The sequence below is a fragment of the Chiloscyllium plagiosum genome, unplaced genomic scaffold (assembly GCF_037043375.1).
Source record: "Chiloscyllium plagiosum isolate Xiang-an unplaced genomic scaffold, Cpla_swu_hap1 HiC_scaffold_24, whole genome shotgun sequence".
NCBI lineage: Eukaryota > Metazoa > Chordata > Chondrichthyes > Orectolobiformes > Hemiscylliidae > Chiloscyllium > Chiloscyllium plagiosum.
In genome coordinates this window covers 17,876,550-17,892,399 of record NW_028270162.1, presented here as the reverse complement: position 1 = coordinate 17,892,399, position 15,850 = coordinate 17,876,550, and the positions used below count along the sequence as shown (strand labels likewise).

General features: G+C 39.2%; 1 protein-coding gene across 3 annotated transcripts in view; it reads right to left on the bottom strand.

The window, feature by feature from the left end:
- Positions 1 to 1,807: 1,807 nt before the first annotated feature.
- LOC122562573 (coronin-1C) overlaps positions 1,808 to 15,850 on the bottom strand; it is a 177,839-nt gene continuing 163,796 nt past the window's right edge. For all 3 annotated transcript variants that reach the window (XM_087999951.1, XM_043715528.2, XM_043715529.2), the window contains 4 exons: positions 9,575 to 9,720; positions 8,505 to 8,562; positions 7,207 to 7,443; positions 1,808 to 2,474 (listed from right to left, as the gene is read on the bottom strand). In XM_087999951.1, the coding sequence (XP_087856077.1) occupies positions 2,355 to 2,474; positions 7,207 to 7,443; positions 8,505 to 8,562; positions 9,575 to 9,720 (561 nt within the window). In that variant the 3' untranslated portion in view covers positions 1,808 to 2,354. The remainder of the gene's footprint in view (positions 2,475 to 7,206; positions 7,444 to 8,504; positions 8,563 to 9,574; positions 9,721 to 15,850) is intronic.

The following is a 15,850-nucleotide window of genomic DNA, read 5'->3' as shown; positions in this document are numbered from 1 at the left end:
TTCAGGATCCACGGTCTTCTCCAGTGGCTGAGCTATGGTGTGCCAGCGCGACAGGAACGGTCGAGCAGCAGTTAATACTTATCAATTATACTATTGATAAATTGAGGACTTCTCAATCCTTATTCACAAAAATAACACATTTTATAAAGATTTATGAATGAAACTAATTGAACTAGTTTTAAAAAGATGAGGTAACACATTACAAATGGGAAAAATCAGATAGATGGAAAGCTGGAAGTTTGTGAATGAATTGTGTATGGATAGTAAGAGTTTGACTTTGCACCTTGCAAGCAGAACTTTTACCTGGCATTAGATTTCCCTATTGATCTAAACCACTCAACCAGCTTCTCACCCTGTTTTCTTTGGTCTTTGCAGCCAGTGGGTCCCTCATTACCAGCTATTTCAACCTAATTTTAACTTCCCACTGACCCCTCTGATCAGCCCTCAAAGCCTTATTAAACCTAACAGTGCAGAACAACTTCCCAAACTGCAACTCATCCCTTCTCCTCCCACACTAAACATACACCCTGCATTTTGCTTCATTGACTGGTTTCTTGAAAAACCTGATTCTCCTAGAACATTCTAATTGCATCTACTTTGACCTCAATTCCCTCCATGTGACATGCAGTCTTCCATTCCTACTGATAGTAATCAGATTCACATCCTTTATCCTGAGGATTACCAAAATGCAAAAAAAAAAATCATATCTATCACAGTTCTATCTCCCAGTAATTACATCCTCTCAGTAAACTGGGCTAATCTTAAAGTTCTCTTCTCTGAATGCCTACCTCAATGGTCACTTTCGACATTAACTCTTGGAATCTGCTTCCCAAACTGAAGTATCTGGGCTACCCTCATCCTTAATGCCTCCAAACCATCCTCTCCAGAGGTCCATTCACATTATCGTTTTGCTAACTTCCGATTCCACTATTCTTTAACCCATTAAACTAATTTCTGTGGAACTTATACCCTGGATCCGCTCCTGACTGCTCCACTCTCATTACCAGTGTCAATGGTTTCCAGATATTAACACCACTGTTGGATTGACAATTCTTTCTGAAATGGCCATCACACTGCTTAAACAAAAATGCTTGACAATAATCCTCTTCAATTACAATTCAATACTATCCCCCCCATTCGTTTTCATAATTCTCCAAGTTAATTATCATCCAGATCAATTCTCACCTTGGCCTGTAGATTTCAATCATACAGATTTATCACTGGTCAATTACAGAGCCCAAAACTGCAGCTATAACATTTGTCCTCCCAGATCTTTCAAGTCAATTAATATTCCATCCTCTATCATTGCTGTCTCATGATCCATCCCATTTCAACTTACTAAAGTTTTCCAGTGCCTTTTTTCTGCACGAATACTTCAGGATTGTCAAAGTTACACCCTTGACATTTGATACAATCCAGATGAACACTTGGCATGTACCTCTGCCATGCTCAAGGTCTACTAATCTCCACTATGTTCTACAAATGTGTATGTATGATCCAGGAGCTTTTCAAATACAATACTGGCAAAACTACACTCATTCTGCTCATACTCTGTATCAAAGTTGGACCAAAATACACACCATACCCAAAGTTGTGTATCTGAGAGCCTCAAACATTACATCATAATCATCCATAAAAGTGCTGGAACCAATGTGCACCACACTGTTTCCTGGTACTACCTGGCTGAACGTACACGAAGAGAGCGCAAGAGAGCGCGCGCGAGAGATGGAATATCAAATGTAAGCATTTTCTAGACAATACCTCCTTCTGTATTTAAGAAGTTAGAATAAGCCACATAACACCAGAATGATTTTATAATCAATGTTTTATCTTTGCAACTGGAAGTATATTTAATGACACACCACCATTCCTTGCTCTATAAGAGCTGAACCCATTAAGTGTTCTTTAATGGTGCTGGTACACTTGTACATGGAATGTGTAGTCGCTTTTAAAAACCGGTACCTGACAGACGAGACAGACAAGCCCGTATAACCTGGAAATCACTCTAGTATTAGAGTAAAGCACACCTTTATATATGCATAGGACTTGAGTTAAGAATAAAAAAATTAATACTCATATGTTTCAATGTGGAAAGCGTGAAGAAAAAGACAATTGCCACCTTTGTTAAAAATCCTGAAAATAAATTCTATTTAAAAAAAAGTGAATTGTGTTTCCAAATTCAAATTAAGTTAGTCCAGTGAGATAGGAGGAAAAGGAGGGCAATTTGATACTGGAATGCTGAAGGGTGCTTCCACCAATGGCAGGGTAGCGAGGGTCAGAGTTTTGGTGACTGAAGGATTGCCGATAATCCACACCAGACAATTGTACCCCCATGATAAAGCATAATACAGGCTTCAGATAGTGATCTTGGCCATCTGATTCTCAAGGTTGGCAATGCGCTCGTTTTGGCTGGCGACAGTGGCTTTCAGAGTTTTAACCTCTTGAAACAACTCATCCAACTTGGATTCGGAATTCTAAAGAAGAAAAAAAAAGAGTATTTAATCTCCATTTGTCAGTAGTGTTGGAATTGAATCAATGTTGACACAAGACAACTTTTCTCAACATGGCAGAACTACTTTCAATTGCACATTCCAGAGAAGACCCAAATTCTACAGTTCTGGAAATAGAAGAAAGACCAAAGTGTACACCCGGGTGGAAGTAAGGAATGAGATGCAAATAATGGAATATAAAACTAACTTGCAATGAGTATCAAAGTTAACAGCAAAAGATTTAATAAATATAGGAACCATAGAATCCCTACACTGCAGGGAGAGGCCTTTCGGCCCATTGCGTCTATACTGACCATCTAAGAGCATCCAACCTGGACTCATCCCCTCCTCGTATCCCCATAATCCCTCATTTCCCATAGCCAATCCACCTAACCGGACTGTAGGTAGTAACCAGACCACCTGGTGGAAACTCCACACAGACAGTCACCCAATGTTATAATCAAACCTGGGTGTCTAGTGCTGTGTGACAGTGATGCTAACTACTGTGCCACTGAGTCACCCAAACATGACAAGAAAGCAATGGTAAATCTGTGCCTATTCAAGGTGAATGCAGGTCAGACTTTAATGGATAATAATTACATGAGTGATTGTTAAGTAGTACTTTGCACTTGTATTCAATTGCAGAAGATGACAAATCACCATAGAACCAAAAAACATAGGGAAGGAACTTAGAGACTAAGTTACAAAGTGAATTGGAGAAAATTCCTGGACTAAAGATGGGTTATTCTCCAGCAGATTTTAGCTTCCATTGCAAAATATTAAAAGAAATAAGTCAGGAAATGTATACATTTCTCAATTTTCCAGTCAGGAATTGTAAATTTCAATTTCAAAAAAGGATTTAAAATGGGAGGGATGAAGAAGCCAAACAAATATAATCCATGAGTTAGGACAGGGATGAAAAAGGAATTATTTTTCTTTTAGAGACAAACAATTGTGCAGAATTCTTTGCCACACAGGGCTGTAGAGGCTGTGTTGTTAAGTATACTCAAGGTCGATATTGACAGACTCTTCAATCAGTAAGGGAATCAAGAGTTATTGAGATAAGGTAAGAAAGAGAGATTGAGGATCATCAGATCAGACATGATCTCACTGATTCACAGAGCAGTCTCAATGGGCTGAATCTCCTCCAACATCTTACAATTGTGGGTCAATTGTAAGTTAGTATTATCTACCAGGGAAAGTGATAAACTTGTTGGGAATACATCAATTGTTCAAAGCATTTTTTTTCTTTTTAAGTGTTTGACCAATCTGGCAGAACTTTTGAACCAAAATGGTGATAGGTGCATGCTTATAAATGTTGACTATATGGATTTACAGAAGGCTTTGATAAGATTCAACACAAGAGTTTATTAGCAAAGTGAGTGCGTATGAAATTGGAAGCATATTTGATAGGAGTTGGAAACACATTGGCAAGGGACAGCGTAGAGAAAGTTGGATTATTTTCGAGTTGGAAGGATGTGTGATTTTTCTGTGGGATTTGTTTTTAATTCATTCATAAGATGCAGGTGTCACTGGACAGACTAGCATTTATTGCCCATCCCTAATTAGCCAGAGGGCAATTAAGAGTCAACTACATTGGTATTGCAACCTTAGCTTTCTACCTCATACACTAATGACTAGATGAACAGAATGAATTTATGTACAAAAAATAATTCACATAAAATGTTAAGAAAGAGACCTATCAGTGCTGGGAGACATAGTAAAAGTCCTGTGGCACCATCTCAAGAGTAGTAACAGAGTACCCTGGTGTTGTGGTAAAATGACGATCTCTCAATCAACATCAAAACAGATTCCCTGGCCATTTATTTTTTGCTGTACTCAGTGCTCCCATATACGGACTGCCTGCCACATTGGCCTAAACAACGCAAAGTCCTTAAAGAAAACCACTGATTGAAATGAATTAGCATTCTGCAAAATGTAAAAGTCATAATCTAAGTACACGTTTTCTTTAGTTCTACAGGTGTAATTTTTAATCCATCTCTAAAACCTCACTTATTTAGAATACTTTCCACTTTCCTTCACCCAAGAAGGTAATTAGCTGAGGTTTGATTTTGGGTATTATCCATGTCATGGTTCTTGTATCTGCTGCCCCACTTCAGGTAAATAATTCTAATATAATGGGGATGAGATTTACTTTTTTCCCCAAAATGATTGAATGGAGTCTCCAGTGCATGCATTTTTTTAAAAAAACTGTACTGTAAAATTTATGTAGTAAAATCAGTTTGGTTCAGCAGGTTAAAGACCAAATATCAAAACTGGTTAATCCACCTGATGCAGCTGTTGTTAAATTTCCAGTCAGAGTCATACAGCACAGAAGCAGACCCTTTTGGTCGAATCAGTCCATTCTGGCCATAATCCAAAACTAAACTTAGACCCTCTGCCTGTTCAGGGCCAAATATCTCGCCAAACCTTTCCTATTCATGCACTTATTGAAATGTGTTTTAAATATTGTAACTGTACCTGCATCCACCATTTAGAATCATACAGATGTACAGCATGGAAACAGACCCTTCAGTCCAACTCATCCATGCCGACCAGATATCCCAACCCAATCTAGTCCCACCTGCCAGCACCCGGCCCATATCCCTCCAAACCCTTCCTATTCATATACCCATCCAAATGCCTCTTAAATGTTACAATTGTACCAGCCTCCACCACATCGTCTGGCAGCTCATTCCATACACGTACCACCCTCTGCGTGAAAAAGTTGCCCCTTAGGTCTCTTTTATATCTTTCACCTCTCACCCTAAACCTATGCCCTCTAATTCTGGACTCCCCGACCCCAGGGAAAAGACTTTGCCTATTTATCCTATCCATGCCTCTCAATTTTGTATACCTCTATAAGGTCATCCCTCAGCCTCCGACGCTCCAGGGAAAACAGCCCCAGCCTGTTCAGCCTCTCCCTATAGCTCAAATCCTCCAACCCTACATGAATCACTAAAAATAAAATTGCCCCTCATGTCCTTTTTAAAATCTTCTTCCTTTCACCTTAAAATTATGTCCCCTTGGGCAGATTTGAAGTCCACCACCCTAGGGAAAAGACACCTGCCACTCACTTTCCCTACAGTCCTCAATCTCCTTTGCTCCACTGAAAAACGTCCCAGCCTCTCCTTATAATTCAAACCCTCCATTCCTGGAAAAATCCTGATAAATCTCTTCTGAAGCCCCTCCAGCTTAATAGTATCCTTCTTATACAAGGGTGATCAGAACTGAACACAATACTCCAGAAGAGGCCTTCCCAACATCCTGTACAACCTCAACTCCTACAATCAGTCACAATGCTTTTATCACTTCCATCTATTGTATTAGTATTATAAAGTAGGCAGTATTGTTGCATTATTTAATAGTTAAAGACAAGGCAGAGGGCCTGGTGTTTACATCTGGCATAACTAATTAGCCGTTACGCTATGGGGCCCAAAACTCCGGGAGTTTCCTGATTGCTAGTATGTGGTTAAGCAGCAGGATGGAAGCTTGTCAAAACAGAAACTTGCAGCTTTTAGCAGAGTGGCTGCACGCTGAAGTGAAATGAAGCACTGCATTAACTGAGAACACCTACTTCAGTTACTTGTTTTGGAGTGAAGTCAAATTGAAGTTCAGTTTCTACTTGTTGGAGAAGTGTGGTGTTCAACATTGAACAATACCCTTACTGAGGTCAAACCAGTGGAAAGATTTAGCATAATTTTCTTGTTTTCATCTGCTATGCCTCTATTAATTAAGCTACAGATGACACGTTTTTAAAAAAGCCTCCTCACATTATCCAATCACCCTAAAATAAGACTTCAGTTCCTTGAGCCTTAACTTTAGCAGGAAGCTTTCAAGAGCACATTGCTATAATAGGTCCTTGGAAGGTCTGACTGAATTCTACTATTAGGTTTGTTCAATTGATAAAGACAGAAGCTTTAAAAAAGACATGACCTTGGTGGAGGGTGCAAGAGCAGAGGTGACAGGAGAATAAACACAGTGGAAGAAAAGGCCCAGGACAGAGCACAGCACTGGGACAAATATTCATCAATTCTTAATGACCAGTAAAAGCAAATCAAGGAGCAACGTCACAGAGCTTCACGTTTATGATTAATTGGTGAATGTTATTTTTTTTGCTTGCGTGGATGAAATTAAAATTTCAATTCTCTAATATAGAGGGGCGTTGTATCTCAGTTCGGTCAAATGTCCATCCTGTGCCATAGAAGATTTCTGGGCTTTGGGAGCTTGAGCTGTGGTGGGGGTTGACAACCAGATGGATAATGTTTCAACTGATATTGATCCTGCAGCTTAAGAATCTGTAGGCAGAGAAGGTATTAGTGATAGCCAGGGAGACCAGGAAAACAAGGCAAGGAATCTCCTGAGTGTACCTTGCTTTCTAACTGGATTACAATTCTGAATATTTGGAGGTCCATGGTTCCTTTGGATAGTACAGCCATACCTATTTCCACTGCATGATCAGTAGCTCAGTTTTACAACAGGATGGAGTGGGGAGTGGTTAAGGTGCAGGTGAGATGGAAGAGGAGAGTTGAAGAGAATTGAACAGGTAAACAGACAGCTGTTACTGCAGTCACAGTTGAGGCTCCAGGATGAAGTTCCCTCACTTGGCTAGGGACATGGCTAGTTTTTGAATACAGGTCTTCAGTACTGTTACTGGCATACTGTCAGGGCTCAAAGCCTTTTCAGTAACCAATGTCTTCAGCTATCATGTACTTACTGCATTGACAGAGGGCCCCTTCATGGGAGTACTACCACTTTCAGTTTTTTTGTTCTGCGCAGGCTTGTCTAAGCGGTTCCTCTGGACTTTAAACTCTCTGTTTTTCCCAGGTACATAGCCATCTTTCAGGGAGACAAGAATAGGGTCCTTGGTTTGTCCTTCAAACCATTCTTCTGCTTCCAATGCTGCTTCTGGTCCAGGCGTATCAGGGTATAGATCATCCTGATAAAGGTCAGACTGGAAAGGGAAAAACAGAAATCATTTTTCAAGGCAATAAGAAATTAACAGAAATAAACATACTTCAGTAAAGAGCCAGAATTGTCAAGATTTATGGGATATTCGAAATGAATGAAATTAACGAAATTAACAAGAGTACACCACAGCATAAGTTGCACAAGCAAAGCAAATGCTTATATTGGAAATCCAAACTAAAAAGGACACAAACGCGTTAAATGGTGTCATGAAGTTTCTTCTGGTATGATTTATTGGGAGTTGTGCGTTACAACCAGTCCATAGTCGTCACTGGCTCGGTGGCAATGATGTTGAAGAAACCTCTCTGTTCGAGTAGCGTGATGTGGAATGGAATGATCACCTAGCTTCTGTTCTACCATACAACAGTATTAGGATTGTTAAAAGTACATGTAAACAGCAAACTACCTAATTGGTTAAGGGGTTACATCTGGATAACCTCCTCCTATTAATAATAAAAAGAATTGTTGGAAGTCTGAAACAAACAAAAACATATACTGCTGGAGAAATACAGCATCCGAGGACAGAAAACAGTTAACATTTCAAATCCAATGACCCTTCAACAGAACTTCGCCTACTAACCCCACCATGTTGTGGGGGATCTATTCATTATTCAATTACATATCCATGAAATGTGCAGAGTCCTATGGAGGAAACATTCATCTCAACTCAATAACATATTCCTGTTGCATACAAAAGCAAGGGACTCAAATCAGGGGAAATTTACAACACAAGAGATTGTTATCATGTAAGAACTACTTATTAATGCTCTATTTTACTAACATTGAATATGACTGATGAATGGGATGCCATTTTTCTTGTCTGGAACAGTTCATTGTTCCATTCCTTTAATATTTTTAATAGCACAAATGCTCTCTACACTATTGAGCCCGTTCCTCCACGCTTCTTAGCAGCACCATCCTATCTCCAGCCATTGGAAGGGCTCAAAACTCTCATTTAGCTATCAGTACAATCAATGCCCAATTACATTAGGTTTTACCTCCATGCAAGAAGCACATGCGCTGAAGTTCTGCTAGAATTTCACCCACCTTTCTTGGCACTGTCATAATGATTGGCTCACACTTCCTTTCATGAAGTTTAAAGAACCTGTAAGTGGAAAGCAATATTGTACATATTTTAAGAAATTGAACTTTTACAAATAGCACATAAATAGAAATCATTGGTGCAAATTGTGTCAATGATTCAGAACACCAAAACATTTTTAGCATCATTTTAACTGGCCAATATTGCATTGGTGTGTAGACATTACCTCATATTGGATAATACCTCTTGCAAAGGTTTAGACATTTTTGGAGCAGAAAAACATCCGGAGAGATCGTGGCCATAGTCACACCTCCATTTTCAGATGCTTTTTAATCACTGGAGTATAATGGAATTACTATTGGATAACTATCATTATTTTATAAGAAGCTATTAACTCTAAATAGTTCCATTAGACAAGATCTACATTTTGAGATTAAATTTGAGGAGTGTAGTTTAAAGCCACAATTTTCTGAACCATATATTTGACTGTGACTAACTGAACCAGTACTAGCTGCCAAAATGGGTCTAACTTATTCTGATTGAAAAGCAAAGTACTTGTGTACGCCTTTTTAGTGCTTTTCTGAAAGGTTAATGCTTATGTCGCTCTCTGACCTCAATTTCTAACCTGCTGTTTTTACTTCCTCTTTGATGGCTATAGTAATCACCAGTCAGCAGTGTAAACATTCTCCATGGTTTCTGCAAACCAGTTATATGTTATTAACTTAATAACCTGATAATTCCTACTGAAGATAAGTTGTAGCCCTTCATAAAATGTATTAGTGAATCTCTGGCCCAATTCAGATTCATCTAATAGCTTTGTTAACTTTCCCAGCATTGTTACAAGGCAGCAGGTCAAGGCTGGGAGTGTATCTTTTGGATCGAGTAATGAATGAAAAGTTCCCAAACCAATAGAGCATTCACAATGCTTGTCTTATCGATATTGCATCTTCATTCCTCCCGTCAAAGAATGATATTTTCAGTATACAAGAATTTAAAGAACAAAAACAGCCCAAGAAACAAAACTTTACTTAAAAAAAGGTACAGCTCATTTGAACTACAACTCTGCACCTCTTACCTGGCAATCTCACATCTGGTAACATCAAGGCCCCTTTTTGGCATGTATCCCATCCCTCTTTGTGGCTCCTTGCTGGCAAAAGTGTTTAAGTAATGGACGTACGGTGTTTCATCTGTGATCTCAAAGTAGCGAATACTGCTGTCACCCTGTATTGAAAAAAAAAGTTAAGTCACTGTACCTCTTTCTAAACATCTAAACATCAAAATTGCTGTGTGGTTTGGTGGAGTGGGAGCTTAAAGGTGAATTAAAAACAGACTATGGTGTTGATCAATAACCTTGTATACCAAAATTCACTTTCAGTGATCATAGGGACTGTAATGGTGAAATGACTCTTCAAAGTAATCCACTGGCTGTGGAATCAACATAACGCAACATTGCATGTTTCATTATTAAATTATTTGGCCCGCTTTTATCGCGATGATGTTTAAAGAGAGTGAATAAGTTGCTGGTACAGTGTATATCTTAACAACTCATACAATGGAATAACGTTTAACACGTTAATCAGCTAGAAACCAACAGGATTCACCCACTATTCTCAGCTGTGACAGATCACAGAGCTGAAACTCAAACTCTTATTACTGTCTAATCTGCTAAATATTTCCAGCATTTTCTATTTTCATTACAACGGTAATGGGATTTGTTTTGAATATTTCATGACGTGCTCCAAACGCTCTTGCATTACAAGATATTAACATGTATAGTGAGCAGTAGCATCTTTAAGCAGAGGATTTCATCCTCCATATGGCATCCCTTCCTTCCTGTCTCCTCCGATTAGCAGCCAGAACTAGACAGACCACACTGGAAACAATTTCAACCTTGTACATTAGTTCTCTAGTGCACCAGCTATGTCTTTCTTTTTGAATTTCTTAGCAGAGTCTGAACCATTTGATTAGGAAGAAAATGTTTCAAGAGTAAGTTACAATGTGGGACTTTTACAAAGAAAAAGAAACTGCGTAGAAACAATATGAATAATCACATAGAAAACAGAAGTTAAAAAATAATGAGGAACAGAGATGGGAACCGGCTCCAGTATAAGCCATGAATGCACACTGCTCTCTCAAAACCAAGTACACTACAGGCTTAATCAATACAAAGCACTTTGTCCAGCAACATGGTTAGTAGGACCATCACCAAATCAAACAAAATGGATAAAGTTTCATTAAATATATTCTTAAATATCTAAAAGCATAATGGAAATTTGAATATTTAAATTAGCAATAAATTTTCCAGTGAAGCAACATCCCCAGACAGTCCGTGGTGTTACAACTTTGGAAAATGATGTATGAAATGCGCCCTGGAAAATTTTGACTTGAGCGTTACTTGTCTTCTCTTTTTAAGTATAGCTGATTGATAGACTGTAAACACAATACCACACAGCAAAGTAAATATTATATAGTTGAGGAAAAGGAAAATTCTCTTGAAAAGATACCTCTGCATTGATAACTGTCCATGCAATGTCTAGACCTTTTCTTCCAAGGTCTTTGTTTTCTTGCTGGCATCACTCCATTTAAATTCAGGGCTGAAAAAGAATTGCCACTTTTCTACATGTTTCTGATTTTTAAGCCATAGCTTTTGGATAAAGTGCACCATCTCAGTTGGAGAAGCAAAATAACCAATAAATATTTATCAACTTTCAGTCAGCCCTGAAGCATGTTGAATAATCCAAATTCCTAAGCAACTTGACTGCACTGAAACACAACAGCGACAACTTGCTCAGGACACAAATTTAGCTCCATTCAAACACAGAAAGAGAAGGACTACTAAAATTAAACTTGCTCACCTGGAACGGTGTATCTTTCAAAAGAAGAGATCAACTGGTGCAAAACAACAAAAAAAAGGATTTTGAAATGAGTTTAACAATGAGCCATATATTGGACTTTGGAGAAAAACTGCAGTTCCTAGCATCAGAGATGAAATAGAAGCCTGCTATGAAATTGGCTAGGAAACAGAAAAAAAAAGAGCTAAGAACAGTTTTTCAGACTGTCCAAATATCATAGTGGCACTCCAAGGGGTTAGTGTCAGTATAGACTTTGATTCACAGACACATTTGCAAATAGCACAAAACACAAAGATAATAAACAGTGAGGAGGACAATACCAAAGACATTGGAAAAACGAACAGAAACATGGCAGGCTGAACTTAACATGAAGCAGATTCCATAATTTCCAAAAGGAAATTGGATGATGAAAGGGAAGCTCCGGGAGGCTGCAGGGAAAAGGCAGAAGTAAGGGACTAACTAGTTAGCACAAGCACAATGAGCCAGTGGTCTCCTCCTGTATTGTGTTAATCGAGAATTTGACCTTTTGCTGAAAAGGAGCATGACCTTCCAAAATTAGCCTTCAGTTATGGGGTCTGCTGGAACTTCATTCACCAGCAATGTCGGCTGGCATTTTTACTTTGTGACTTTATCCCAAGCTATATTCAGTGGTCCTTGATGCAGCTATTCGGTACAGAATCTTAAAGACTAAGCCAGTGGAAACCCTACCTCCAGGTAGAATTCAAATTTTCTTTGAGATTACAGGCTTCATTTTTCAATCGAAAACCTTCCTCCAGGAATTACATTTTATTGGTGTTGAGACTATGGTCTGCCAAACCTTGCTGAATAAATGTGACTTGGATAAATACAGATGGGGAACAATGTCCAAATTTACTAAGAGGGTTCAATAGACACTACTATTAGAACATGGACTAAGTGTACTGGAAAAATATTTTCATAGCGTTGCTTTAGAATCTAGGATGGTTTGCCACAGTGACCACAGATGCAGAAACCAGATCAGGAACTGGATGCGTATTTTTGATAGAAGTGGATTCAATAGTAGTTTTCAAAAGGTACAGGAAATCTAACTGCCTCTCTTGTACGATGTAATTCCTGTAGACAAATACCAAAAGATGAACACAAAATACATGGAAGTATCGGGTGAATTCATGTCTGTAATCCCCAAAACATTCTTGAAAATTCAATCGTGCGGGCAATAAATCAGAGAAAAGTCACTTCCGTAAGTGGACAATTTGAATGGGGATCTCCTGCAATAAGCACATGTAATCTGTGGAGAGGACAGTGTAGAATTCCAGAAGGACATAGGCAAGTGGTGGCAGATGAGAGGTGATGTATTTTGGCAGGAAGAAAGATAATATCAAATGAAGGACACAATTCTAAGAGGGGACAAGGTGTGATGCAGGAGCAGAGAGACCAGGATCTATATGTGCACAGAACATGAAATTGGCAGGACAAATTGAGAGAGCTATAAGTATATATTGTCCTCAGCTTTAACTACAGGTCAATGCAACCAACTTCTGGCCTTACTTCTAATGAACAACAGACATGACTGTCAGCAGTAAACTCATAGCATTCAAGAATTGCTGGAAAAACTCAGGTCTGGCAACATCTGTATAGAGAAAGCAGAGGTAACAATTCAGGTCCAGTGACCCTACTTCAGAACTAACTGTAGCTGGAAATAAGTTGGTATATATGCTGAAGATGGGGTGGGGTGAGGGAGGTATGAATAAATGATAAGTGGAGAAGAAGGAGCCCAGAGACACAGTGAGAGAGAACAACAGTTCAGAGACAAAGCAATGGGTAAAGGTCAACCTGAAAGAGTCAATAACTGCATGCCAACATCTCCATCTCAGGTTGCTGCAGTGCTCCAGAAAAGCTTAGTGCAAGCTGGAAGATTGGTATTTCATTTTCCATTGGGGTCCCTGCAGTCTTCGGGGCTCAGTACTGAGTTCAATAATTTTAAGGCCTGAACACTTTCTCTCAGATCACTACCCTATCCCCACACACCAGCAGGTACATGTGGGGAATGGGGATGGGGGCACATATGTACAGGTGCACATGCATGCCTGAATCGTGAGAGAGTACAGGTGTGAAGAGTGTTTATTGAAGGATCTAAACAAAATGACGATAGTTTAAACTTGAGGCAATGGTGAACTGACAACCAACGCGACAACTGGTTCAGACAATAGTCAGACTGGCTTCCTTCCATACCATAACAGGGACACAGTATAAGAGCAAAGAGCTGATGCTGAACTTGCAGAAGACATCTGCTTGATTCAACTGGAATATTGTGTACTGTTCTGCATGGTACATTATAGGAAGGATGTGAATGCATTAGTGTGTGTAGAAGTGGTTGACAAGGATGGTTCCAAGGATGAGGAACTTCACTTGAGGACAGATTGAAGAAGTTGGGACTGTTCTCCCTGAAGAGAAGCTTACAACTGAAGACATGGGTGAATTTCAACTTTGTTTGAGATTCAAAATATTTCCTGCCAGCACAGATACAGAAGGGCATTGTTGCTATCAGCTAATAAAATAACCTAGAGACAAGGAAAATACATTATGCCTTGATGTATGCACAGAAGCAGCCAATGGCGTAACAGCACTACCCAGTGGAGCGAGCCTGCACTGCAGCATTATTAAAATATTCTGGAGTGGCAGGTTAACTATTTGGTACAATTTTTCCATCAGAAGCTCTTGATATCACATCCATGCAAAACATTGGTAGGTCTCTCTCTCTCTCCTCTTGGATACTGGCTTTTGATTTTTGAAGTTCAGAGGTATTTCAATAGGATGAAGGAGAAGTAAAAGTGAAGAGATTTTAAATACCACATTTTTAACAGGAAACCATTTCTATGTCAAGTGGTAAATGGAACTATGGCAAGAAAGGGAAAAAGCAATATTAGTGGGTCACCAACTTGAAACTCCCGGTGGTCAGTAAACATAATCACAGGTGATTATGTGACCAGTTAAAGACCACAATAAAATGGATAGAATGACATACCTCCTCTACACTGTAGGCAAACACCGCAAAAATGCATCACAAAATTAAATGTTTTTAATGTATTGCTTCCATTTCATCAGACAATGATTAATCAAGGATAGGTAGCATGGCTTTGGCAAGTGGAGATCAGTTTTCACAAATTTAATTGAATTTTGAGGTGACGAGTTGCGTAGATGAGGATAATGCAATAGATGTAGCCTACATAGACTACAGTAAAACTTCAGTAAAACTTCTGACAAGGTCTTGCATGGGAGGCCGGTCAAGTAAATGCCCATGCAATCTAACACAATTTGGCAAATTGGATCCAAAATTGCCTTAGCGGAGGAGGCAGAGCATGAGGACGATGAATGGAAATTTGTGTTCAGTGTTGGGTATCTTGCAATTTGGTACTACATAAATGATCTGGACTTGAACGTAGAAGGCATGATCAGTAAATTTGCAGATGGCACAAAAATTGACTGTGTGGTAAACAGCAAGGAGGAAAACTCTGAACTACAAAATGGCAGAGAGTCTAGTCGGATTTGCTGAGCAATGGTAAATGGAATTTAATCCTAAAAAGTAAGAAATGATAGACAATGGGAGGATTAACAAGGCAAGAGAGGACCCGATGAATGGTAGGACCCTAGGAAGTACAGAAGATCTGACGGACCTTGGAGTACATGTCCATAGATCCTTGAAGGCAACAGAACCGACAGATAAAGCGATTAAGATAGCATATGGGATACTTGCCTATATTAATCAAAGCACTGAATACAAGAACAGGGAAGTGACGATAAGGCTGTATAAACCATTGGTTAGGCCACAGCTTGAGTACTTCACGCAGTTCTGGTCACTGTACTCTCAAAGACATGATTGCACTAGAGAGGGCACAGAGGAGATTCACAAGGATGCTGTCTGGGCTAGAATGCTTCAGCTATGAAGAGAAATTAGATAGACTGGGAGAGAAAAGAGAGTTAATGTCAAATCCAATGATTTTTCTGTTCAGCAGTCATTTTGGTTTCAAATATTAACTGTTTCTCTCCCATAGATACTGCCGGACGTGAATTTCTTCATCACACTCTGTTTTTGTTTCAGATTTCCAGCATTTGCAGTTTGTCGCTTTTATGATTAGGCTGGGGTTGCTTGCCAGAGATCAGAGAAGGCTGGAAGGGGATCTGATTGAGGCGTATAAAATTGAAAATCATAATTAAAATAGATATGAATAACCCTTTCCCTTTGATACACAGGTGAAACAAAATTTAAGGGGCAGGAGACTTGAGGGAATTAGAGGAAAATATTTCCTACCGGATGGTAGGGGTAACTGGAACAAAAACAAATTGCTGGTGAAACTCAATAGATCCGACAGCACCTTGGGTAGAAAGCAGAGATAACGTTTCAGTCCAGTAAGTCATCGTCAGAACAGTTAGACTTCTTTCTCCCCACTGCCACACCTGCTGAGTCTCACCAGCAATTTCTGTTGTTTCAAATCTCCAGCATCCACTGTTCTTAGTTTTAT